Source organism: Hippocampus bargibanti, linkage group LG03 (assembly GCF_051943395.1).
Source record: "Hippocampus bargibanti isolate YZ-2025 linkage group LG03, ASM5194339v1, whole genome shotgun sequence".
Lineage (NCBI taxonomy): Eukaryota > Metazoa > Chordata > Actinopteri > Syngnathiformes > Syngnathidae > Hippocampus > Hippocampus bargibanti.
Window position 1 is genome coordinate 3,411,633 of NC_142736.1, and position 27,360 is coordinate 3,438,992.

The following is a 27,360-nucleotide window of genomic DNA, read 5'->3' on the forward strand; positions in this document are numbered from 1 at the left end:
CATTCCTCAAGATGGTGAAAGAAGAAGGCTACGTTCCTCATCAAGTGTTTAATGCTGATGAAACAGGCCACTCCATTCCATCAAGCCATCAACGACCATCACAAGGTTCAATAAAACAACTTTATTATATAGTACAGTTTATTTCTTTAATTATAATACCATAGCACATTTATTATACATAAAATGGGGTATATTTTGTGTAGTTTTAAGGCTTATTTAGTAGAAAAGTATGTTTTATGGGGACCTGGGAACGGATTATTCTCATTTTAATGGTTTCCTATGGGAAATTAATTTTTGGGATACACACTGTCTGGGAACCAATTAAGTTTGTAAGCAAGGTATCACTGTATCGGATTTACCTCCACGTGACGCCATCATGCCAAAGAACACAGTCGTATACAGGACCGGGATCACTGTATTTTTTTTCTAGTGAGACAAGCAGCTCCGATTGACTTTGTAGCTCTTCCCTCTGTAACTTTTCTAACTAGAGACAAAATGGCAGGATGAATGGTACACAAGCGCAGGAGGTTGAGCAGATCGTTCCTGTGACGGATCGTTCTTGTTACCTGCGATGGAGTTGGGTGTGAGAGATCAAACTCCTCCATCCTGCGACAGGCATCAGCTAGTGCTGCTCTATGCGCTGGGTCCCACAGCTTCTCTTTTCGCTCTTTCTGCAATCATAATAATAATACATTTCATTTATAAGCACCTTTCAAAACTCTCAGTCACAGGATAAGTTTTTCTTGGGTGAGCAGCGGCAGCCACACACGCCAGCGTTCACTCAACCCGATAGAAAGCCAGCTTGCCAGCTATTTATAAAATTTTATTTTGAAATCAGTTAAACATTTTGCTGTGTTTTTTTTTTCACAGTAATATCATATTTTTATAAACATTATACAGTGGTACCTTGGCTTACGACCTTAATTGGTTCCCAGACAGGGTGTGTAAGGCGAATAGTGTGTATCTCAAAAAATTATTTCTCTTAGGAAACCATTAAAATGAGAATAATCCGTTCCCAGGTCCCCATAAAACATAATTTCTACTTTCTAAGCCTTAAAACTACACAATATATACCTTATTTTATGTATAATAAATGTGGTATAGTATTATGATTGAAGAAATAAACTGTACAGTATAATAAAGTCATTTTATTTACCTTTGTGATGGTTGTTAATGGTTTGATGGAATGGAGTGTCAGGTTTCATCAACATTAAACACTTGATGAGGAACGTAGCCTTCTTCTTTCACCATCTTGAGGAATGATCCCTTGTAGTTGCTTTCTCCGCGATAATTTTATCTAGTTCCTCATCAATTGTGTTCTGCTTAGCTGGGTTGATAGCTTTTTGCATCAAGTGTACAGATGGCTTGTGCGGGTTGTTTGTGGAGCCTGATTGATGGGATATTTTTAACCTTGCAGTCTACTCTCTGCCTTTGAACTATCAAAGTTGAAATGGGTCCAAATTTCACTGTTTTCTATCAATTTTCTCACAATTGTATTTGTTTTTTTTTTGTTCCTGACCAATCACGTGGCTTTAACCGAAGACTAGGGGCGGGGAATAGAGGACCAAAAAAAAGTCCGCTGCCATTTCCTAGTTTGGAGAACGGGCTCGTTCACGAACGATACATGACTCATTGTGGCAGCTCTGTGTGTATCCCGAAAAATAGTTCGTATGCCAAGGTAAAATTTTCATCAAGGTAACGTTCGTAAACCGAAAAGTTTGTAAGCCAAGGGCTTCGTAAACCGAGGTCCCACTGTACATCGTAAGAAATACAGAAATCCCCTGAGACAGACATAGCAGAGAACACTAGTTTATTATTTGCAGGTGAAAATGAATTATGACGGCTAATTCTATAAACTGAACCCATCAAATGAATTCTTGTCCATCGCAAAAAAAAGGCACAATGCTCTACTCTACAACAAAGAACAGACTTGATTTTTGATAGATATGTGTTGTAACTTGGTAAAAGTATTCATGTTTACATGGGAAATGATGCTGATTTAACATGGCCGAATACCGTGAGTGATTTAATAAATACGGTGCAAAATTCTATTGGCCCAATACAGCACGAAATATTCTTACCTGTATTCTTTCTTTAAGAGACTTAGGGAAGAACTCATAGCCATTTTTAACTCCAATGTGATACTTCCCTGATGGGTTGACCCAAGCAGGAGGGATCTGGTTGATATAAAAAGAAAAGAGTATGAGATATACTGTACTTTCAAGGTAATTGCAAAGGTAAAGGACGACATTAAAGGACAACCGACGCCTCCGGACATTTTGTGTCCATAATTTGTAAAATCACTTCAAATGACTTCTACTGAGCATATTTTGCAAAGATTCCCCCGCATATAGTTATATTTTATGTTTTAAGACCCACGCTGAATATTCAGGAAGTCTTGTTTTTGAGTTGGTAACGATACCTACCGTGACGTCACGGTAGGTATCGGTCTAGACGTCTCAAAATGACACGGAAGGAGTTCTTTAAATCGATGGCAAACATTTATGCTTTCCTCTTCAGAACTATTTGAATCATGTTCATAACAAGAAAGCATATTCTCAGAATCTGAAGCCATTGTTCTGATTCTCGAGCAATGCAAGATGTCTTGACGTGACGTCACGAACTGGGGGCGGCACTTTCTGAAAATGCCCAATTCGCAGCTCAATTTTTTTGCAGATTTTGGACACTTGAAGTCATTTTTATTGGTGTTTTGCATTTGACTAAAAATATCATACTGCGTGTTTTGGGTATTTCAGATGCTATAAAACGTTTTTCTGATGTCAGTTAGGAAACAAGAAATGGTGTCGGTGGTCCTTTAAACCCATAATGTGATAAATCAACATGGATCCTACACAGAAATGCGCAATTTGATGTTGTTTGTAAAAGAATGCCAAAACAGACAACTGTAGCTCGGCAACTAATATTAATCGGGCAAACCTTCAGTGTTCTACCAGAGAGGCCGGTGATCGTCCCTTCTTTCGGCTCCACCACTGTAGACATGTTTACGTCGCCACTGCCTGTTGTGTCAATGATATCAACAATCTTTGGCTTTCCATCTGTCGTGACCTGAGGATGAAGAAACAAATCCTCAGTCAGTCAACATGTCAACATGATAACAATATCCAGGGATCTTAACTTGTTTATCTAAAAAACATGGTAATATGCTGTAATAACACGGAACACGACACAGCACGGGAGCTAGATGATCCGAATCTGCCTCTGCCGGTTACAAAATAAAGATCTCATCAGTTATTGTTTCAAATTATGAGTCAGTGCACCAGCATGAGCAGGAAATTGTGACGTGTCATCTACTCATTATGGTATATAATATTACAGTGTATAATATTTCAAGATGAAATCCATAATCCATTATCAACCATTTGTTTGGATAGAGCTCACCAGAACCGATATAGATTATGTTTAAATGTGGTCAACTGTTGTGACCCCGCAATACAAGAGTATGAAATTACATCGAAATCACTGTCCCTTAACGATAGTTCGCTCTTAAATACTGCATTTAGAATTTCAATTACACAACTTGTCTTCACTGCACGTGTCCCATAAAAAAAAATCAAATCACATATAATAACGTGAAGAGCACAACAGTGTCTACAAAAACTCTACAAAGTAAGTGAACTGCTGTTTGCTAATGGTAGGCTAACTACATTAACGTCTCTCGTCGATTGGACTCCATTGGGAAAATCGTTCGTGAGAATTGAAGAAAAAAAAACACAAATGCGCTTTCTTTGTGTGAATTAAACTGTCGTAGTTATGTCAATAACAGTGTCACGGTGTTAACGCCGTTTGTTTACCACAACAGGTGAGCTAGCCAGCTAGCCCATGACTATACAGATTATGTGGCCTTTGCTTTCAGTTGCCCCCAGTTAGCTTGTAGCTAACTTGCGCTCGAGCTAACCGGCTCGGTTGTACCTGCATGCCGGGCGCCCCTGGGTCAACTCCGGTGTCCATGATCGCGATGAGAACCCCCCGGCCATCGTATTCGGGGAACCGGCTAAGGTAGGACGCGGCGCCGGTTTCTTTTTTGGGAAGCAGTCCGTGGAAGGGGAACGGCTCTTCGGTTGAATGGGTAGCCATGACAGCGAAATGCCAAGCACGGTTGAAGCACAGAACGAGCGACACGGGAGTTGTTTAAAGGGCCACAACATCCACACGTAGCCGTCACGTGAGCTGTAATATGAAAATGACAAATACATTCATACCTCGGCTTACCAACTTAATTGGTTCCCAGACACATTGTGTAAGGCGAAAAGTGTGTATCCCAAATTTTAATTTCCCATAGGAAACCATTAAAATGAGAATAATCAGTTCCCAGGACCCCATAAAACATAATTTTCTACTTTATAATTTTCTAAGCCTTAAAACTACACAAAATATACAGTACCTTATTTTATGTCTAATAAATGTGCTATGGTATTATAATTAAAGAAAGAAACTTTACAGTATAATAAAGTCGTTTTATTTACCTTTGTGATGGTCGTTGATGGCTTGATGGAATGGAGTGGCCGCTTTCATCAGCATTAAACACTTGATGAGGAACGTAACCTTCTTCTTTCACCATCTTGAGGAATGATCCCTTGTAGGTGCTTTCTCTGTGAACATTTTACCTTGTTCCTCATCAATTATGCTCTGTTTAGCTGGGTTAACAGCTTTTTGCATCAAGTATATATATATATATATATATATATATATATATATATATATATATATATATATATATATACATACATACAGTAAAGTCTCGTTATATCGATATTCAAGGGAGTCCGAAAAAATATTGATATAACCGGGACTATCGATATATCCGACCCTGTTTGCATGTAATTTTCTCCGTGCGTGCATAGAAATAGTATCGATATAACCGGGACTATCGATATATCCAATATCGATATAACGAGACTTTACTGTATATATATTGTAATGTCATGAGAAGCTAGCTCTCAGCGGGACAGGACAAGGAGCGCAATGGGCGACAGGTTTGAATACAAACAAATGTTTTAATAAAGGGTTTCAGGGGGGAATTCACAAGTAACAAAGGCAAGAATAGTGTCTCTTCCAATGTTTAAATCATAATAAAGTCTCTTCTGAGGTGAAACTGAAGATGGAGTTCTTTTCCATGAGTTTCTAGGCCTCACCCCTCTTGTCGTCCTCCTCATGTAGCCTAGCCTCCTTTAGCAAGGTCCGAATCCAGTGTCCTGTCGTGTGGTCCCAACTGGCAATGAGTTCCACACGGCAATCAATTTCTCCACAGAGCTTGTCTCCCCCGGGCCCACACTCAGAGGCTCTCCACCTTAAGAGCCTTGCCTGCCAATCAAGCCGTGATCAGCCGCAGGTGTGGTGTTTGAATTGCTGCCTTCCACCAGATGGGGCCAAAACTCTCTCTGGGTGAAGCCATCTTAGGGGGATGTATTTGCCCTCCAGAACTCAGCCTCTCGTGACATCACAATATATATATATATATATATATATATATATAAAGTGATACCTCGGTTTTCGACCGTAATTCATTCCAGAAACCTGTTCGAAAACCGATTTGTTCAAAAACCGTAAATTAATTAATCCGTTCTAAGTCCGGACAACAACTGCTTTTTTTTATCTTTATTGAACAATACTAATCTGTCCGCTAACAATGGACGCTACACGAGGAAGCGCCTCACCAAACACGACTGCTTTGTTTATCTTTATTCAACAACACTAAAACATCTGCTCAGCATGTAATGCTACATGAGGCTAACAGTCCGATTTGCGGAGCTCTCAACCAGACACGTCTGCTTTTTCGTAAAAAAAAAATACAACTTTATTCAACAATACTAATGTGCCGGTTACAATGAGGAAGGTACGACACAAGGACGTCAGGTATATGGAAGCGCAGGGTAATCGAGTGGTGCATTGCGGTGCGCTCAGTTTGGTTGAGAACCGAATTTCGGTTGTAGACGGGGCATAAAAAAGCCCATATTTTTGGTTGAAAACTGAATTGGATGAGAACTGGGACGTTCGAAAACCGAGGTTTGACTGTATATATATATATATATATATATATACGTATATACATATATATAGTATATACATACAGTGAGACCTCAACATACAAACACCTCAACTTACAAACTTTTGTCTTACAAACAGCAAATTTATGAAAATTATACCTTATAATAAGCACTATTTTCATAATACACACCCACCCCGGCTGGCGGAGTGATCTTCGGCGGAAGCACACGACTGAACAGCACCAGAGGTTAAGTTACCAACAGTCCTTATGGAAGGTGACTTTCTTCCATAAGCCATCAATGACCATCAAAAAGGTCAATAAAACTTTATTTTACAGCACAGTTTATTTCTTTAATTACAGTCCTCATGTAATGCGCCTCTCTTTCCAAACAGCAATTCACTTTGACTTCGACCTCCAACGCCATTCCATCAAGCCATAAATGACCATCACAAATGTAAATAAAGTGACTTTATGATACAGTGCAGGGTATTTCTTTCATTACAATACAATAGCACATTTATTATAAATAGAATAAGGTATGCTGTGTGTAGTTTTAAGGCTTATTTAGTTGAAAAGTATATTTTATGGAAAACCGTGAACGGATTATTTCCATTTTAATGGTTTCCTATGGGAAATCTTTTTTTGAGATACACACTTTTCGCCTTACACACTCTGTCTGGGAAACAATTAAGTTCGTAAGTTGAGGTCTCACTGTATATATATAATTCCACCATGACGTCCCTGAAATGGATGCTTCGATCCTCTCCTCTTTCATCTAGAACTGCTTCATGTCATCACAAAGAGGGTACAGCAAGTCCTAAAGAATGAATGACTCTCTGTGTCTTTGTGTTTGTCATATTATTTGTTATTTTATTTTTTTTCCCCAAGATCTTTGCACTTTTTTATATTTTAAGCAGAATCGAAAAGCCTTTAATCGGCCCACAATGGGGAAATTTGCAATCTTTTTAAAATGCAGTCATCAATGTTTCATATTTGGATCAGTTTGATCTCTGCTGTGTAATAAATAGTGATTGATGTTTCTGTCTTTAAAGGACAAGCGACGTCTCCGGACAAGTTGTGTCCAGAATGTCTTCAAATGACTTCTACTTAGCGTATTTGACAAAGAGTCCACCGCATATAGCTATATTTGACCTTTTAAGACTCGCGCTGGAAGTCTTATTTTTGAGTTGGTGACGAGGCCTCACGTGACGTCACTGAAGGAACGCCCCCGACCGAAAAAAAGGACACATTGTAGCAGTCCTTCCATCACGTCAATGCATTTTGTTGTACTTTGGTCTAAAAACTTCATGTAGGACTAAAAAGAGGCAGAAGAGGGCGACAAAGCTCCATGTAAGGAATTAATCAGCCTGTGGAAATGGGCTGATTAATTCCTTCTTCTGCCTCTTTTTTGGGTTGATGAAAAATGACTACGTTATCAATTATCATTACATACTACTAGCATAAGTGTCACATTTATGCCAACAAGTCACTGCTTGATAGTATAGATATTTGTGTCTTTTCGTCAATGGATGCTACAGCTTCGTGTTTGCTTTCAACGTTTAGCTTGTAGCTGACGTGCAAATTCCACCATGACGTCCCTGATCCACTGCTGAAATAGATGCAGCGGCTCCCCTCTCCCAGCAAATTGGCGTTTTCATGTTGATTATGTTTGCTAAAGTCTATATAAGTGCAGCGTCTGCCGGGTGGCCCGGGGGAATACAACTTTGGGCGTACAACTTTCAAAAGTTGTACTCTACTTTCTTAGCGGCTTTCAAAACTCTCAAGTACACTTTTCAGTCAAGGTGTAGTCCGAAGCACGAAACAGGCTTCTGATTGGCTGCCGGTGCCGAGTATGCAAATGCTGACAAGACATGGGTGTTGTCTGCGTACTCCACCCACTGGAAGTGGACGGTCCGCAGTGAGAGACGGTGGAGACACACACACACACACACACACACACACACACACACACACACACACACACGCACACACACACACACACACACAAAACACACACAACGGAGAGGCTGCTCATTAGGTAAATCTGCAAGGAATGCACTTTTCAAGAGAAATATGCAAGTATTTCAGAGTTAAAAGCATATTTGTATGTAGTATGTCATGCATATTAGCATATTTGACAATAATAATGACTTTTTTGAAAAAAAATATCCCAATATTCGTTTCAACTTGTCTAGGATTTTATTGAGATTTTTTTTTTTAAAGGATAAGGATATTGTACTGTAATTATATTATTATTTTTTGATTCTGTCCTTTGGATTCTTTATGGCTGCTTTTATTTTGGTGAGTGATTCTGTATCGTTCACATCCATTGAAATACTGCCCCAAGAATGTCAAGTTCAGTTTCATTTTTTGAGGGCAACAGCAAATGCTCACCTGTAGAGGTCGCTACTATTCAGTTGTTTTTCATGTGTGGCCCATGAAAAAAATGAGGATGCCGTGTGACGTCAAGTTTAATCATGATTATATATAATAATAATAATAATAATAATAATAATAATAATAATAATAATAATAATAATAATAATAATAATAATAACTACTACTACTACTACTACTACTACTACTACTACTACTACTACTACTACTACTACTACTAATAATAATAATAATGAATACTACTACTACTACTACTACTACTACTACTACTACTATAATACTAATAATACTATAATAATAATAATAATAATAATAATAATATGTGGTTTTTAGTGAAAAACAACTTTCACAGTGCGTCTGCGTAAGCTCTCAGTCGTACAGGAGTGGTCCATCGATGAGAAGGTTTCTTCAGCCGTCGTCTGTACAAATTTGAAGGTGTCGGACGTTTCGCTTCTTATCCAAGACGCTTCGTCAGCTAACTAATTTTTTTTGCTGGTAGTTTTGGCCCTATATATATATTATATATATATTTCCCTACTGTCCAGACGTGACGGTGCCAGGCTATGCTATAATAGATCCCTGCTCTCAGGTTGGGGGGGAGCAGAGGACTATTCCCTGAGGCTACACTGATTACTTGTATTGTCCTGCCTGATTATGGCGTCTACGACTGGCCTGATTTCCCCATTTGCCCTGGTTTCACCTCATCAGCATAACTAAGCCTATGTTGCCCAATAAGTCTGTTGTACGAACGATCCAAATTGAACCTCACCCCACCATGGCGATTTAGTGAAGGGTTTTGCTTTTTTATGAAAATAGCTTCTTTTACTCCCCTTTCAAAACCATCTATTTTCTTTGGCGAAGATTTTAACCTCATTGTCGTCAAATGAGCGGGTTGCTAGCTTTTAGCTGCATATGTACTGCACTTCCTGCTATTCAATTTGCTCTGTCTGACATTTTGAATTCTGTTCATTGACTATAATAATCTTGATGAGAAGAAAGCAAAAGTTGCTAATTCCCCCACCTTCAAATGCCACGTGTCTCAAAGTGAACAAGTGCAATCAGATCAAATCAGCTGAAAAACGTTTTGAACCTTGTGTCGAAAACTCACATGACAAGGAAATGGTGTCACGTCATCTATGTAGCCCATGTAGGAGGGGAAAAAAATCCCACCGTGAGTAAGTTTTTGAAAAATAAGAAAGCGAGCAACATTTTTTGCTGAGTAATCCAACCTCCGTGGTGGATTTCCATATCGCATGGACGCCCCCTACCTTTCATTTGTCGACTCTCAAAATCCCCACCAAGGGGACACCCCCCTAACTGACATTTTACCTTCAATTCATCTCAGCATTTGACACAATTAAATGCGTAAGTGTGTAGCGTTTAGCTTTGCATTATTTTGACTTCAATGACAGCCGACACCATTTTTTTTGGTAACTGACATCAGAAAAACGTTTTATAGCATCTAAAATACCCAAAACACGCAGGCTGATATTTTTAGTCAAAACGCAAAACGCCAATAAAAATGACTTAAAGGTGTCCCAAAACTGCCACAAAATGAGCTCCCAACTAGGGATATTCAGAAAGTCCCGCCCCCATGTTCGTGACGTCACTTTGGGTCACAAACTGCCTACTCCAGAATCAAAACAATGGCTTCAGAGAGTTCAGATTCGGAGAAGATGCTTTCTTGTGACTCACCCAGTTATGAATATGATTCAAATGGGCGTGTACGCAATTTAGTGTATTTCAATATAGCTGTCTAGCTAGCTAGCTATCTATTAGTCATCTATTAGCCAGATAGCTAACTTGATCTATTTGAGTTATTCCCGGTTGAACGGGGTCACCGTTGCTGGCTATCTATTTGCTATCTATTAGCTGTCTAACTTCCCAGCTAGCTAGCTATCTATTAGTTATCTATTAGCCAGATAGCTAACTTGATCTATTTGAGTTATTCCCGGTTGAACGGGGTCACCGTTGCTGGCGACATAGCTAGCTATCTATTTGCTATATATTAGCTGTCTAACTACCTAGCTATCTCGCTATCTATTAGTTATCCATTCGCTAGCTAGCTAACTTGATCTATTTGAGTTATTCCCGGTTGAACGGGGTCACCATTGCTGGCTACCTAGCTAGTTATCTATTTGCTATCTATTAGCTGTCTAACTAGCTAGCTAGCTAGCTAGTCATTACTCATCTATTAGCCAGCTAGCTAACTTGATCTATTTGAGTTATTCCCTGTTGAACGGGGTCACCATTGCTGGCTACGTAGCTAGCTATCTATTTGCTATCTATTTGCTCTCTATTAGCTGTCCAACTAGCCAGCTAGCTAACTTACTGTCATTTTGTCAGTGTTCCTATCATAATTGTAAGATTCGAGAAACGAAAAGGCAATTATATAGGTGTCATTTACATACGAGACAAAGGGCAAGTTTTGATGTGTGAATTTGTTTTTTCGACGGGGGTTTTACATGAGTCACGTACTAATGTTTAAAAGACGCTCACTTTCAGATGCGCTACTCTGAAAGGCGGAAAGAAGAGACGCAGTCAACTCGCACTCGTTGTGTAAAAGAGGAAGTCAGACTCCATCAAGACAGGTCAGTCAATAGCTAACAATAGCGGCGACCATTCAAAAATATGTCGGCGTAGGAAGCAATCACTCATTTGACAACAATGAGGTTAAAATCTTGGCGAAAGAAAATAGATGGTTTGAAAGGGGATTAAAAGAAGCTATTTTCATAAAACAGCAAAACCCTTCACTAAATCGCCATGGTGGGGTCAGGTTCAATTTGGATCGTTCCTACAACCGACTTCTTAGGCAACACATGCTTAGTTATGTTGATGAGGTAATACCTGAGCAAATGGGGCAATCAAGCCATTCGTGGACCTCATACTCAGGCAATAGAATTAATCAATCGGGACAATAGAAGTAACCAGTGTAGCCGCAGGAAGTAGTCTTCGGCTATTTCTATCTGTTATTATTCTATTAGCGAGCTAATAGTTATCTATTGGTGGTCTAGCTGACTGGCTAGCTATCTAGCTCGTTATGTATTAGCTATCTATTAGCTAGCTAGCTTTCTATCTATTTGAGTTACTTCTGGGTTGAGTGAACGCTGGCGCGTGTGGCTGCCGCTGCTCACCCACAGCGGCAGCCACATGCTGGCTGGTTAGCTAATAGCTCTCTAGCTTTTTTAGCTATTTATTAGCTGTCCATTAGCTAGCTGGCTAGCTATTAGCTTTCTAGCTGGCTGTGTGTTAGCTGGCTAGCTGTTGGCTATCTGGCTATCTATTAGCTTTTTATTCGCTATCCATTAGCTAGCTGGCTAGCTGTTGGCTGTCTAGCTGGCTGGTTGTAAGCTGGCTAGCTGTTGGCTATCTATTCACTATTTAATTGCTATCCATTAGCATTAGCATTATCGTTTGAAGCAATTTAACGTCGATTGTGTCGACTGTCTCTTTCAGCAAAAGTGATTCGACCATGTGGGCGGTGATAACAAATGTCCCAGAATGAGGTTAATGCTAATCGTGATAGGGGTTGATGTCATTGGACGCCTGTCATTGTTAGCGTTAGCTTCACTTTGGGAACAAGCCATGCGAGATCCCTGGAGATCATTGCTACAGCTAGCCCGGAAATGAAAATCTCCAGAAGGTACCAGAGGCAAGTCTTGTTTTTTTTCTTTTTGATACCACGATTGTAAGACCCCTTTTTTACCATTTTGGCCTGTATAAATAATTGAATCAGAAAGGATAACATTTTTTCATCTGTTTTATAATAATAATAATAATAATAATAATAATAATAATAATAATAATAATAATAATAATAATAATAATAAGACGGCGAGATAGGTAATAGATAGCAAATATATACAGTAGCTAGCTAGGTAGATAGCTAATAGATAGAGTAACACGAGCCAGCGTTCACTCAACCCGAAAGAACTCAAATAGATAGAAAGTTCGCTAGCTAGCTAATAGATAACTAATAGCTAGCTTGATAGCTAATATATAGCAAATATATAGCTAGCTAGGTAGATAGCTAATAGCTAGCAAGACAAGCCAACGTTCACTCAACCCGGAATAACTCAATAGATAGAAAGTTAATCTAGCTAATAGATAACTATATATAGCTAATTAATAATAATAATAATAATAATAATAATAATAATAATAATAATAATAATAATCCATTTCATTTATAAGCGCCTTTCAAAACTCTCAAGGACACTTTACAGCCACAGGATGAATTTTTCTGTGGGTGAGCAGCGGCTGCCACACGCGGCAGCCACACGCGCCAGCGTTCACTCAACCTGAAAGTAACACAAATAAATAGAAAGCTAGCTCGCTAGCTAATAGATAACTAATAGCTAGCTAGATAGCTAATAGATACCAAATATATACCTAGCTAGGTAGATAGCTAATAGATAGCAACACGAGCTAGCTACCTAATAGATAACTATATGTAGCTAATAGATAATAATAATAATAATAATAATAATAATAATAATAATAATAATAATAATAATAATAATAATAATAATGCGAAACACAAACTGTAATGACGCTAAAATGGCAGAACAAAGAAAACAACTAACTTTAGTTAACTTTCTATCTATTTGAGTGAGTTGGGTTGAGTGAACGCTGGCTCATGTTGCTATCTATTAGCTATCTACCTAGCTAGCTATATATGTGCTTCATTTTAGAAAAATCAAAATAACATTTAAACCGAGTATCAAATACGATCAAATGGAGTATATAATTAACAATAATATAATTATATAAACATAAGCTCTCTATTTGCTATCTGGCTAGCTAGCTCTCTATTTGCTTTCTAGCTGGCTAGCTATTAGCTATCTATTAGCTATCGAGCTAGCTTTCTATCTATTTGAGTTACTTTTGGGTTGAGTGAACCCTGGCGCGTCTGGCTGCCGCTGCTCACCCACAGAAAAATCCGTCCTGTGACTGTAAAGTGACCTCGAGAGTTTTGAAAGGCGCTTATGAATGAAATGTAAATAACTCAAATAGATAGAAAGTTAGCTAGCTTGCTAATAGATAACTAATAGATAGATAGCCTGCTAGCTAGATAGCTAATAGCTAGCTAGCCAGGAAGCCATCTAGATAGCCAGCCAGATAGCCAGCTAGATAGCCAGCCGGGTAGCCAGCTAACAGATAACTAATAGCTAGCTAGCTCGCTAGTTAGATAGCTATTAGACAGCCAGCTAGAAAGCCACCTAGAATGCTAGCCAGGTAGCCAGTTAGACAGCTAGCCAGATAGCTAAATAGCCAGATAGATAGCTGACTACTGTATTTTCCAGAGGAACAATCCGCCACGAAACGTGCTTACTCTGCCATACCATAATTTTGCAGTCCACGAATCTTGACAGCTGCCGACTTAATTAAATTATGAATGATCAAAACTGGGTCCTGCACCATTTCCAAAGATCTAAAGTGACGCCAGGGTGTGGAAAAAGCGCCAACCAACCCGATTGGGCCCCTGGCAAAGGGGGCGGGCCGCTTTGCTCAGTTGATGGCTGAGTCGCTCCACGCCACACAATCTCTCATCCCTCGCCGGGTGAACGTGGTCACGCCAGACATTTCCTGGCCAATTCCTCCCCCCGCCCCCCTCACTTTTCCTCAATGCGGAAGACTTCATGAACTTGATCCCCGCCATCCCCCGCCGCGGGATATGCTAGCGAGCCCGCCGGTGGGTTTTGTCCCGTGATGGGGAGAAGAATCACGTGGAGCCACGGCGCCGTCATCTTGCTGGCCTCCTTCATGAGCTCGTGTCGGGCCGTCACGCTGGACTCCATCCTTTGGAGCAGCGGCAACACAAAGTAGGTACTTTTTTTTTTCAAGTACAGTCATACCTTGGCTTCCAAACTTAATTGGTTCCCGGACAGAGTGTACAAGGCGAAAAGTGTGTATCCCAAAAATTAATTTCCCATAGGAAACCATTAAAATGAGAATAATCCGTTCCCAGGTCCCCATAAAACATACTTTTCTAATTTTTTAAGCCTTAAAACTACACAAAATAGACCTTATTTTATCTATGATAAATGTCCTAGGGTATTATAATTAAAGAAATAAACTGTACTGTATAATAAAGTCATTTTATTGACCTTTGTGATGGTCGTTGATGGCTTGATGGAAAGGAGTGGCCGGTTTCATCAGCATTAAACACTTGATGAGGAACGTAGCCTTCTTCTCTCAGCATCGTGAGGAATGAATGATCCCTTGTAGCTGCTTTCTCCGCGATAGTTTTACCTTGTTCCTCATCAATTGTGTTCTGTTTAGCTGGGTTGCTAGCTTTTTGCATCAAGTGTACAGATGGCTTGTGCGGATTATTTGTGGAGCAGCTACGGTCACTGTTGCTCAGTAACCGTGCCGCAGGAGCACTTTTGATGTCACCTGCGGCGGGTGTTTTGTTGACCTTCAAAACCCTCTGCGATCTGTTTCGGTTAGCAAACTGAGCTCCCGTTGTCCATGATGCGTGATTGGAGGCTTGTAAACACTTTCTTATGAAGACCATCCAATATCAGAACCTTCAAAATGATCACCGCTGATTGTCGTTCTTCACAGCTTCATTCCAGATCAAGGTCTGGTCCTCTCCCCTCAGATTGGGGACAAAATGGACATCGTCTGTTCGAGGGCGGACGCCTCCAAGGGTGAAAGGGAAGAGTTCTACCGAATCTACTTGGTCTCCAGGAGTCAGATGGAGAGCTGCACTATAGACCAAACGAACACCCCGTTACTGAACTGCGACAAGCCACACCGGGATGTCAAGTTCACTTTCAAGTTCCAGGAGTTCAGTCCCAACTTGTGGGGTCTGGAGTTCCTCAAGGGGAAGGAGTACTACATCACTTGTAAGTTCATTTGTCACAATTTGCCTTCTTTGAGTATCGTCACGACCCGTTCGGTTGTGTTACAGATGACCCTACTCCTCCAGGATATATTGTATATGTATATATACATATACAATATATATATTGATATATGTATATTCCCAAACCTCGCCATTGTCGCCGAGGAGGTTGCCTCGCTATTGTTGTAGGGTTAGGGTTAGGGTTAGGGTTAGGGTTAGGGTTAGGGTTAGGGTTAGGGTTGTCCCAGTCTGGCTCCCTGAAATGTGGCTACAATCTCACCTCTCCCTGAATGATCTCTACGAACCATTCCAATCTGGTTTCCGCCCCCCACCAGAGTACAGAATCAGCTCTCTTAAAAGTCACGAATGATCTTCTTTTGGCAGCTTTTGACACCATTTCCCATCCCATTTCACTTCTTCCCCTTCCAGCCAACTTGTGGACGTTCCTACGCACATAAAGGGTCACACCTCTACTATCTCGAACCTCGTAACTAAGTCATTAGATCCCCTCCCAACAGTTCTGGTCAAATCCTGCTTGCCATCTCTCCTTACATTCATTTCAGTCATTATTCACTTCTCCCTGTCCTCAGGAATCATCCCTTTTGCCCTCAAAACGGCGGCTGTCACACCAATTCTTAAAAAGCCTGGATCTGATCCCAACGACTTCACGAACCTTCGCCCCATTTCTCGCCTTCCTTTTATTTCCAAAATCCTCGAAAAAGTTATGTCCTCTCAGCTACAATCTCACCTCACTCACCAGAGGCCATCATTCTTACCCCCCCTACCCCTCTCTCAATTTATCATCTGGCGTGAGAGTCGCCTTGGCCTCGTTATCGGACTGCTGTCAGTCGAAGCAGCGCATCTTAGCGCCAAGCGATGCATGAGATCGTGAACAAGTGTGAGCCCCCCCCCCCCCCCCTAACACCCCCCCCCCCCCCCCCTGCCCTGACAGCCCACTTAGTTGCCTCTGGTAGGACAGTGCCCATTCTGAGGGGCTTACATGCCCCAAATCACATGAGGCTTTTACAGCATCAGGCAGATTTGACGTGAGCTTTCATGGGAACGTGAAGCCTTGCCCGCGCGATGTTGTTATCTGACCTAAATGCTCCGAACAAGTGTGTACTAGTGTGTACTTGTGTGTACGTCTTTGTGCGGAGGCGTGGGTGTTTGCTCGCGACAGGATGGGGTGACACAGAGTTCTTGGTGTAGATGTCCTTTTTTTATACCGCAAAAGCCATGTCTTAACTTTATTCAATCATCATTTTGCATCTGGAGCCAAAAGTTTATTTAGCACAGCCTTCAACTGTCCAATGAAAATTTTATTTGCTAAATAATTGATGGAGATAATTTATTGAATCGAAAATGCTACCGTTTCTAGGGTTTTGGTGGAGATCTTTAAATCAACCTCTGTTGTGCAGGGATTAGATTGGATAAACAAACAGACAGAAGTAACCCAATTAGCTAGGTATCAGAACAACAGCTACTTATATTGCTTGCTAGCTCATATGCTACATATATTAGCAGTTACAAGTAGTTTTAGATAGCGAGCTGGATAGATAGCGATCTAGATCGACAGATAGCGATCTAGATCGAGAGATAGCAAGCTAGATCGACAGATAGCGAGCTAGATCAACAGATATCGAGCTAGATTGACAGATAGCGAGCTAGAACGACAGATAGCGAGCTCGACGGACAGATAACGAGCTCGACGGATAAATGGAGAGATAGAAGCTGTTAGCTTGCTTGCCATACAAATGAACAACCACTTGCTACAGAGCTAGACACAGGTGGATGCTAGCTCGGTCAGTAGCTTGCAAGATATCCAGATACATGGAGAGACAAAGAGATACTCATTGTTCCAGTTTTAGCCGCAATGAAGAGTGTATACGTTTGGATTAAATCCTGTTCTTCCTGGTTCAGTTCTTCGTTTGCGTAGTCTAAATATTAAATCAGCAGGAAGCGTGGTGATATACAAAAATATAATATTTATTTATCAGGCAGCTAGAGGAAGTTCTTCAGGGCAGAGCCAAGCCAAAAAAAAGAGAGAGAGGCAACAGCGGTTAGCATAGCGCGTCCCGAGCAGATATACACAACAGGAGTGATGTCACTTTGGAAAGGACCAATCATCAGCTAGATACAATCATGAATATTTAGTATTAGACTTAGCTTAAGGTTTGTATACTAAGTACATAAACTAAGTACTTGTATCCAAACTAACATTTACAAATAACTAAACTACATACATATGTGGACTTACTAACTGATAAGAATAAGTAGGAATGAATGACATGGGATGTTTTTAGGATGTGTATATAACTAGTTCTAACATATACATTCATGGCTACTATACGGCGTAGCGATGAAATAAACAATAAGGTTATAAATGATGGACGTAGATTTGCTAGAGCAGATGGTTTGTTTCCGACCAACCATCCATTCATTTTCTGATCCACTTTATCCTCTCAAGTGTCACGGGGTGTGCTGGAGTGTGAGTGGTGACAGTAAAGTGATACCCGGGTTTACGAACCCCTTGGCTTACGTAAAACCTTTCGGTTTACGAACGGTACATTTATGACAATTTTACCTTGGCATACGACCTATTTTTTGGGAAACACACGGAGCGCCACAATGAGTGATGTGTCGTTTGCGAACGAGGCCGTTCTTCTAACAAGAAAATGGCAGCCGACTGTTTTTGTCCTCTATTCCCCGCCCCCAGTCTTCGGTTAAAACCACGTGATTGGTCAAGAACGCAGCAGAGAGGGGGAGGGGGGTTAAACGTTAAAGAGACAGGCAGGTGAATGAGAGAGAGTGAGAAAATGGATAGAAAACAGTGAAATTTGGACTCGTTTCAACTTTGATAGGCAGAGTGTAGTCTGCAAGGTTAAAATTCCCATCAATCAGGCTCCATAAATAACCCGCACAAGCCATCTGTACACTTTGATGCAAAAAGCTATCAACCCAACTAAACAGAACACACATGATGAGGAACTAGATAAAATTATGGCAGAGAAAGCACCTACGAGGGATCATTCCTCAAGATGGTGAAAGAAGAAGGCTACGTCCGTCATCAAGTGCTTAATGCTGATGAAAGCGGCCACTCCATTGCAGCAAGCCATCAACGACCATCACAAAGGTCAATAAAACGACTTTATTATACATGACGATTTATTTCTTTTATTATAATACATTTATTATACGTAAAATCTTTGGCGTACTTTTTAGGCTTAGAAATTTAGAAAGTAGAAAATGATGTTTTATGGGATCCTGGGAACGAATTATTCTCATTTTAATGGTTTCCTATGGGAAACTAATTTTTGGGAGACACACTTTTCGCCTTACACACTCTGTCTGGGAACCAGTTAAGTTCGTAAGCCAAGGTATCCCTGTATTTGCGTCAAGTGTCTTGCTGCAGTTTGTGTGCACGTCTGCATTTCGCTTCCCAAAAGTGACGCAACCTTTCGCAACTACCGCCTCTACGATCGCCGTCTTTTACGATCGTTTCGGTCGGACTAACCGTGCTCCCCTTTGCTCTGTCCAACAGCCACATCGACAGGGTCTCTGCAAGGTCTGGATAACACCAACGGAGGAGTGTGCAGGACCAAATCCATGAAGATGGTGCTAAGAGTCGGGCAAAGTAAGATATGGTGTCCAAGTCAAGGCCCGGGGGCCAAATCTGGCCCGTCATGTCATTTTATTCGGCCCGCGAAAGCAAATCAAGCATGTCAAGTGCCATGATGCTTGCTAAAGTCCGAACCAAGATTTCAAATTGTCGTCTGTAAACCACAATTATTCATTATTCTTGACTTCAAATTATGAAAACTAGTTATTCATTAATTTGTCATGCGCTTTTGATGTAATATGTATAAGGGATGAAACATTCGAATGGCTTCTCCAAATTCATAACCGCCCTCGAGATCTGCTCTCGTTAATAATCTCGCATTCCAAAATGAAACCTCCAACGTCTGTACGCCATCAGTCCCGACTCGCCTGTGATCAGTTCGATGGCCGTCACTCTTCCATCTTGTCTCTCAATATTGACTAATCATGCACAGAAGACGCTTAGCTTGGTGAGATGCTAAAATAAACACATAACGGGTGTCAAGCGTAAATACGCTAGCGATTGCACATTTTTTGTCATATATGCAATGCCGAATTTGAGCTAGCCATCTATCTAACTAGCGATCTAGCTAGCTAGCGATCTAGCTATCTAGCTAGCTAGCGATATAGCTAGCTAGCGATCTAGATAGCTAGCGATATAGCTAGCTGGCGATCTAGCTAGCTCGCGAACTATCTAGCGAGATCTCTAGATAGCTCACGATCTATCTAGCTAAGGGTCTAGCTAGCAAGCGATCTATCTAACTAGCGATCTAGCTAGCTAGCGATCTAGATAGCTAGCGATATAGCTAGCTGGCGATCTAGCGATCTAGCTAGCTCGCGAACTATCTAGCGAGATCTCTAGATAGCTCACGATCTATCTAGCTAAGGATCTAGCTAGCAAGCGATCTATCTAACTAGCGATCTAGCTAGCTAGCGATCTAGCTATTCACTTTCTTTTATTTATGTAGTCACTTTCATTTACTTATCTTTATTTGTTGGTGTCAAACGTAAATACGGTAGCGATTGCGCATTTTTTTTCATATATGCAATACCGAATTTGAGCTAGCCATCTATCTAACTAGCGATCTAGCTAGCTAGCGATCTAGCTATCTAGCTAGCTAGCGATATAGCTAGCTAGCGATCTAGATAGCTAGCGATATAGCTAGCTGGCGATCTAGCTAGCTCGCGAATTATCTAGCGAGATCTCTAGATAGCTCACGATCTATCTAGCTAAGGGTCTAGCTAGCAAGCGATCTATCTAACTAGCGATCTAGCTAGCTAGCGATCTAGATAGCTAGCGATATAGCTAGCTGGCGATCTAGCGATCTAGCTAGCTCGCGAACTATCTAGCGAGATCTCTAGATAGCTCACGATCTATCTAGCTAAGGATCTAGCTAGCAAGCGATCTATCTAACTAGCGATCTAGCTAGCTAGCGATCTAGCTATTCACTTTCTTTTATTTATGTAGTCACTTTCATTTACTTATCTTTATTTGTTGGTGTCAAACGTAAATACGGTAGCGATTGCGCATTTTTTTTCATATATGCAATACCGAATTTGAGGTAGCCATCTATCTAACTAGCGATCTAGCTAGCGCTCCATCTAGCGAGACATCTAGCTAGCAAATGATCTAGCTAGCTAGAGGTCTAGCTTGCTAGCGATCTAGCAAGATAGCGGTCTAGCTAGCTAGCAATCTAGCTATTCACTTTCTTTTACTTATTTCTTCACTTTCATTCATTTATTTTGTTGGTGTGAAACATAAATATGGTAGCGATTGCGCATTTTTTTTCATATATGCAATACCGAATTTGAGGTAGCCATCTATCTAACTGGCAATCTAGCTAGCTAGTGCTCTATCTAACTCGTGATCTAGCTAGCTAGCAATCTAGGTAGCTCATGATCGATCTAGTGAGACATCTACCTAGCTATCCATCTATATGGCGAAGGATCTAGCTAGCAAGCGATCTTTCTAGCTAGTGGTCTAGCTAGATAGCGGTCTAGCTAGATAGCGATATAGGTAGAGAGCGGTCTAGCTAGCTAGCGATCTAGCTATTCACTTTCTTTTATTCATTCATTCAGTTTCATTTATTTATCTTTATTTGTTGGTGACAAACGTAAAGACGGTAGTAATTGCGCATTTTTTTTCATATATGCAATACCGAATTTGTGGCGTTTGGAAATACAAGTAACATCCGACTTACAGCCATCTCGACTTACGACCAACCGTACTTACGACCACGACCTCCAGACCCTATTTTTAAATTTGAATTCTACGCCTGGCACCGCAACGCGCTAGCAAAGCGGCAACGTGTACGACAATTTTGGCCAGCCAGCTAGCATCTCACTCTCGCACAGCAATCAACCGTGTGATGGCACCAGAGGGCGGGAGTTTGCGGGTCATTTTGCCTCCGAGTCTGTATACAACATTTTGAATGGATTTCATCTTACAACCGTTTCGTCTTACGACCGTTTGTTCTGAACGGAATTCGGTTGTAAGTCAGATTGTTACCTGTATCGGACAGACCGCGGTGTGTGCGCAGCTAAATGCATGGAAATTTCTGAAGGCCCAACGCAAGTATGCTTTACATGAATAATTGAAGAGTGTGACTTCAGCATAGAAAATCTGTTTATTTATTTTTTGGGGGTGTTTGTCAACTGATCTTGCAAATACGGGGGTGGAGGTTGCTTTCATGTTGCCAAACATTTTTGCAAGCGACAGAAACACGTAACCACCCAAAAAAGATTTTGTCGTCCGCCTGAGTTAAATGGGCAGTTATTCATGGCTCTTAATGGCTCGTTGAGATTTCAAACATCGTCTTTAGAAAAGCAACATTCCTGCTTTTGCCTTGGAAGTGAACTTTCGATGAAGTTAGCCGCTATACATAATTGATAACGCGCATGCAGCGTGAGAAAGAGAATATGTAAGCACAAAAAAATCATAATAATTTTAGTTCGGAATGACTAAAAAGGAATATTTGGTTGAAAGATATCAAAAAGCACGTCATATAGACAATTTCTTGACAATTTCTGCCATCAGGCAGTCAGGAGACTCAACTCGCTCCCAGCCCTGCCTCCCCTGCCCATTCCCACTGCCACACTCACCAAACTCTGAGTTCACGCTGTACTATCACCCTGAACTCAATTTTTTTCTGCAAGACATCACTTCAACCTTTTTTTGTGTTTGTTTTTGCATTACTACACTATGTCACTTTACATACGACACTACTTCACTTTACATACGTCACTACCTCACTTTACTTTCAGAAATTACACGGATTTTCTGTTGTCAATTGTCTGTCTTTTTTAGCCACATTTTAGTGCCTTGCACGCTGGGTCCGAGAGGACAGTACTTTCATCTGTGCTGTATGTCATGCATATTAGCATATTAGCATATTTGACAATAAAACTGACTGACTTTTTTGTTTGTGTATCGTGATGCGTTCAATTGCTTTTTTTTTTTTGCAGGTTCTTCCGATCCTCGATTCACACTTCAGGGATCGCCGACCAAGTTTTCACCGACGAAACTCCAACCGAAAACAAACGATGCAGACGAAGATAATGATGTCAAGAACAACACTGGCAAGTCGTATCTTTCCCTAACAGTAAAATGAAGTTCATTATAATATTTTTTTACACCCCTCCCCCAACCTTCAAACCTGTAAAATCTATAAAATATCCTCCATTTAATTTAATTTAACAACACGGATAGAAACATAATCTACGCTCGCGCTTGCTAACTTGACAACTTGCCGCTTCAAGTGGCGAGAAATCAAGTTGGCTGTGTTCACACCCACAACGGCACCCTCAAAATCTTTTTCAACTGCGCCAAGCATCGGCAAAAATATAAAAAAGTCAGACTTGCCAATCACAGGTGTCAAAGTAAAGACCCGGGGGCCAAATCTGGTCCACCACGTCATTTTATTCGGCCCGCGAAAACAAATTAAATGCCATTTAGCTTGCTATAGTCTGAAACAAAATGTCTAATGTTTGTATGTAAACCACAATATCCAACCTCCAAAACTACAAAATCTATCAAATATCCTCAATTTAAGAAAAAAATAAGAAAACAACACAGATAAAAAATGGCGCCATCGCACGTCACAACAATGGCCGATGCCCGAGTCACTTGTTTCATCCCCGTTGCTGCTTCCCTCTTTGCGGTCCGTGTGCCTTTCCATTACTTTGGTTTCAGGTCCATGATGAAGAATTTGTGGTTATTTTGTAGAATCGATCAGAATGTTGATTTATTTATTAATGTGCGTATGGATGTATTTATTTATTTACTGTTTATCTGTTTGTTTGCTTATTTATTGTTCATCTGCTTATGTATTTGTTTATTTATCTATGTATTTATGTATATGTTGATTTATTGATTTATTCATTGTTCATTTAGTCATTTATATATGTCTTTATTCACCTATTTATTTATTTATTTATTCATTCATTCATTCACCTTCATTTATTTGTATTGATTTATTCTTAGTACATTCATTTACTTATTCATTCATGTATTTATTTATTCACATGTTTCTATATGTATTTATTCATTCACTTTCATTTATTTGTATTGGTTTGTTCATTGTATATTTATTTATTTATTTATTTATTTATTTATTTATTCATGTTTCTATATTTATTTATTTATTCATTCATTTGCCTTCATTTATTTTTATTGATTTATTCATTGTACATTCATTTATTTATTCATGTATGTATTTATTCATGTTTCTATATGTATTTATTCATTCACTTTCATTTATTTGTATTGGTTTGTTCATTGTATATTTATTTATTTATTTATTTATTCATGTTTCTATATTTATTTATTTATTCATGCATTTGCCTTCATTTATTTTTATTGATTTATTCATTGTACATTCATTTATTTATTCATGTATGTATTTATTCATGTTTCTATATGTATTTATTCATTCACTTTCATTTATTTGTATTGGTTTGTTCATTGTATATTTATTTATTTATTTATTTATTTATTTATTTATTCATGTTTCTATATTTATTTATTTATTCATTCATTTGCCTTCATTTATTTTTATTGATTTATTCATTGTACATTCATTTATTTATTCATGTATGTATTTATTCATGTTTCTATATGTATTTATTCATTCACTTTCATTTATTTGTATTGATTTATTCATTGTACATTCATTTATTTTTATTTTTATTCATGTTATTTATTTATTCGTGTTTTATTTGTAGTTGTAGTTGTAGTTGTAGTTGTAGTTGTAGTTGTAGTTGTAGTTGTATTTTTATTTTTATTTGTATTTGTATTTGTATTTTTATTTTTATTTTTATTTTTATTTTTATTTTTATTTTTATTTTTATTTTTATTTTTATTTTTGTATTTTTATTTTTATTTTTATTTTTATTTTTATTTTTATTTTTATTTTTATTTTTATTTTTATTTTTATTTTTATTTTCAATTTCATTTTCATTTTTATTTTTATTTTTATTTTTATTTTTATTTTTATTGTTATTTTTATTGTTATTGTTATTGTTATTGTTATTGTTATTGTAATTTTAATTTTAATTTTAATTTTAATTTTAATTTTAATTTTCAGTTTCAGTTTCAGTTTCAGTTTCAGTTTCAGTTTCAGTTTCAGTTTCAATTTTAATTTTAATTTTAATTTTAATTTTAATTTTAATTTTAATTTTCAGTTTCAGTTTCAGTTTCAGTTTCAATTTTAATTTTAATTTTAATTTTAATTTTAATTTTAATTTTAATTTTCAGTTTCAGTTTCAGTTTCAGTTTTAATTTTAATTTTAATTTTAATTTTAATTTTCAGTTTCAGTTTCAGTTTCAGTTTCAGTTTCAGTTTCAGTTTTAATTTTAATTTTAATTTTAATTTTAATTTTAATTTTAATTTTAATTTTAATTTTAATTTTCAGTTTCAGTTTCAGTTTTAATTTTAATTTTAATTTTAATTTTAATTTTAATTTTAATTTTCAGTTTCAGTTTCAATTTTAATTTTAATTTTAATTTTAATTTTAATTTTAATTTTAATTTTAATTTTAATTTTAATTTTACTTTTAATTTTAATTGTATTCACTCTCATTTATTTCTATTGATTTCTTGGTTTATTCGCCCATCTGTTTGTTTGTATGTTTGGAATGTCAAAATAATTTTGATCACTAATATGACAAGCAAAAGATAATAAATAATGCTGCTGTCATCTTCGCATCCCTCCCTCCCGCCGCGACAGACGGCAGCTCAGAAGCAGGTCATCTCAACCCCGGCAGCAGCGGCGGCGGCTCAGCGCCAAGACGACGCTTGATCTGGGTTGTCTCGTCCTGCGCCGTCCTCGTCCTCGTCCTCCTTATCGCCATCCCGTCGGCCATATTCTGGAAGTGGCGCGGCTGCGTCCCGGATAGGCGGCGGTCCGCGTCCGTGTCCCTCAACACTTTAGCCGCGCCCAAACGGGACAGCGTCAGCAGCGACAACGTCGGCTCGGACCGCGCAGACGTAGTTTTTTCCCCGCAGTCGTCCGACGGAAGACTCTGTCGCCATTTTGAGCGTTTGAGCGGCGAATACGGAGCTCCGGTTTACATCGTCAAGGAGATTACGCCGCAGAGTCCCACCAATATTTACTACAAAGTCTAAGTGGCTGCCATCTTTTTCCTCACCAATGACGTTTTGCCCCATGAGGACAAATTGGAACAATATTTCTCTTCATATTTTCATTTTGTGGGACAATCACAGAGAGACAAATCACGTCGATCGATTTCACACACTTCGCCAATGAGCGATTTTTTTTCTTTTCCTAGTCAGATTTTTAATTGAAACTCTTTTTAAGTGATACCTTGGCTTACGAACTTAATTGGTTCCCAGACAGAATGTGTGAAGCAAAAAGTGTGTATCCCAAAAATTAATTTCCCATAGGAAACCATTAAAATGAGAATAATCCGTTCCCAGGTCCCTATTAAACATATTTTTCTCATTTTATAAGCCTTAAAACTACACAAAATATACCTTATTTTATGTATAAGAAATGTGCTATGGTATTATAATTAAAGATATGAACTGTACTGTATAATAAAGTCATTTTATTTACCTTTGTGATGTTCGTTGATGGCTTGATGGAATGGAGTGGCCGCTTTCATCAGCATTAAACACTTGATGAGGAACGTAGCCTTCTTCTTTCACCATGTTGAGGAATGATCCCTTGTAGGTGCTTTCTCTGCCATCATTTTACCTTGTTCCTCATCAATTGTGTTCTGTTTATGTGCAAATTTCCCCATTGTGGGACGAATCAAGGTTTTCTAATCCTGATTCTGATTAGCTGGGTTGATAACTTTTTGCATCAAGAGTACATATGGCTTGTGCGGGTTATTTGTGGAGACTGATTGATGGGAATTTTAACCTTGCAGTCTACACTCTGACTTTGAGCTATCAAAGTTCAAACGAGTCAAATTTCCCTGTTTTCTATCCATTTTCTTCATCTCTCTCTGTCGTCTGCCCTTCTCTTTAGTGTCTCAACCACCTCCCCTCACTGCTGCGTTTTTGACCAATCACATGGCTTTAACCGAAGACTGGAGGCGGGTGAATAGACTACAAAAACAGTCGGCTGCCATTTTCTTGTTAGGACAACGGGCTCGTTCGCGAACGACCCATCACTCATTGTGGAAAAATAGTTTGTATGTCAAGGTGAACCTTTTATAAATTTAACATTCGTAAACCGAAAAGTTCGTAAGCCAAGAGATTCGAAAAACAAGGTATCACTGGTGTGAACATCATCTTGTATTTCTCGTAAATCTGTACAATGTGTTTTCAGTTGATTATTTTTTTACAAATATTGTACCCCAAATGTTTCCACCAGTCCTTCAAGCACCTTTATATTTCCATTGTACGATTTTAAAATTTGTATAAAATAGCAGTAGGTGAAATAAAAATGTATATTTGTGCTTGGCGTTCCAGTTTTCAACAATGTTAACAATCATTTGCGATCCATGTGCTTTTCCATTACTAACTGTCTAGCTAGCGATCTAGCTAACTATCTATCTAGCGATTTTGTGATCTATCTAGCTAGTGATCTATTTAGCTAGCCATCTATCTAGCTAGCCATCTATCAAGCTAGCCATCTATCTAACTAGTGATCTAGCGAGCCTGTGATCTAGCTAGCTAGGGATCTAGTCAGCATTCTAGCTAGCTAGGGATCTAGCTAGATAGCGGTCTAGCTAGATAGCAATCTAGCTAGATCACGATCTAGCTAGCTAGCGATCTAGGTAGCTCGCAATCAAGCTAGACAGCGGTCTAGCTATTCACTTTCTTTTATATATTTATTCACTTTCATTTATTTATCTTTGTTTGTTCATTTATATTATGTATTTATTTTTCTACGTATCAGTTTATTTATTTATTTATTTATTTATTATCAGTTATGTATTCACATTTATTTATCTATTTATTTTTTACTCCCTTTCATTTATTTATTTATTTATTTATTTTTCTACCTATCAGTTTATTTATTCATTTATTTATTTA

General features: G+C 38.9%; 2 protein-coding genes across 8 annotated transcripts in view; one reads left to right on the forward strand and one right to left on the reverse strand.

The window, feature by feature from the left end:
- tpp2 (tripeptidyl peptidase 2) overlaps nt 1-4,153 on the reverse strand; it is a 35,789-nt gene extending 31,636 nt beyond the window's left edge. For 6 of the 7 annotated variants that reach the window (XR_016114398.1, XR_016114395.1, XR_016114397.1 and 3 more), the window contains exons 1-5: nt 3,931-4,153; nt 2,938-3,066; nt 2,082-2,177; nt 567-671; nt 360-484 (exon numbers count right to left, since the gene is read on the reverse strand). Coding sequence is in view for 2 of the 7 variants with exons in the window: in XM_088991530.1 (XP_088847656.1) it covers nt 360-484; nt 567-671; nt 2,082-2,177; nt 2,938-3,066; nt 3,931-4,095 (620 nt within the window). In the remaining 5 variants the exon portion in view is untranslated. Of the gene's footprint in view, nt 1-359; nt 485-566; nt 672-2,081; nt 2,178-2,937; nt 3,067-3,916 lie in introns of all 7 variants that reach the window. The other variant, XR_016114399.1, reaches the window with a different exon arrangement.
- A 9,869-nt stretch (nt 4,154-14,022) lies between these two features.
- LOC148899985 (ephrin-B2a-like) lies at nt 14,023-26,714 on the forward strand. Its single transcript, XM_088993186.1, has 5 exons — nt 14,023-14,229; nt 14,975-15,258; nt 18,799-18,891; nt 22,320-22,433; nt 25,082-26,714. Exons 1-5 carry the CDS (start codon nt 14,117-14,119, stop codon nt 25,477-25,479), a joined length of 1,002 nt encoding a protein of 333 aa, XP_088849312.1. The 5' UTR covers nt 14,023-14,116; the 3' UTR covers nt 25,480-26,714.
- The last annotated feature ends 646 nt before the right edge of the window (nt 26,715-27,360 follow it).

Excerpts from the sequence above, each read along its gene's own strand:
- LOC148899985 (XM_088993186.1), top strand. The coding sequence starts at position 14,117 with ATGGGGAGAAGAATCACGTGGAGCCACGGCGCCGTCATCTTGCTGGCC. Across the intron at positions 14,230-14,974 it reads TGGAGCAGCGGCAACACAAA|CTTCATTCCAGATCAAGGTC; the intron begins GTAGGTACTTTT and ends CGTTCTTCACAG. Across the intron at positions 18,892-22,319 it reads GGTGCTAAGAGTCGGGCAAA|GTTCTTCCGATCCTCGATTC; the intron begins GTAAGATATGGT and ends TTTTTTTTGCAG.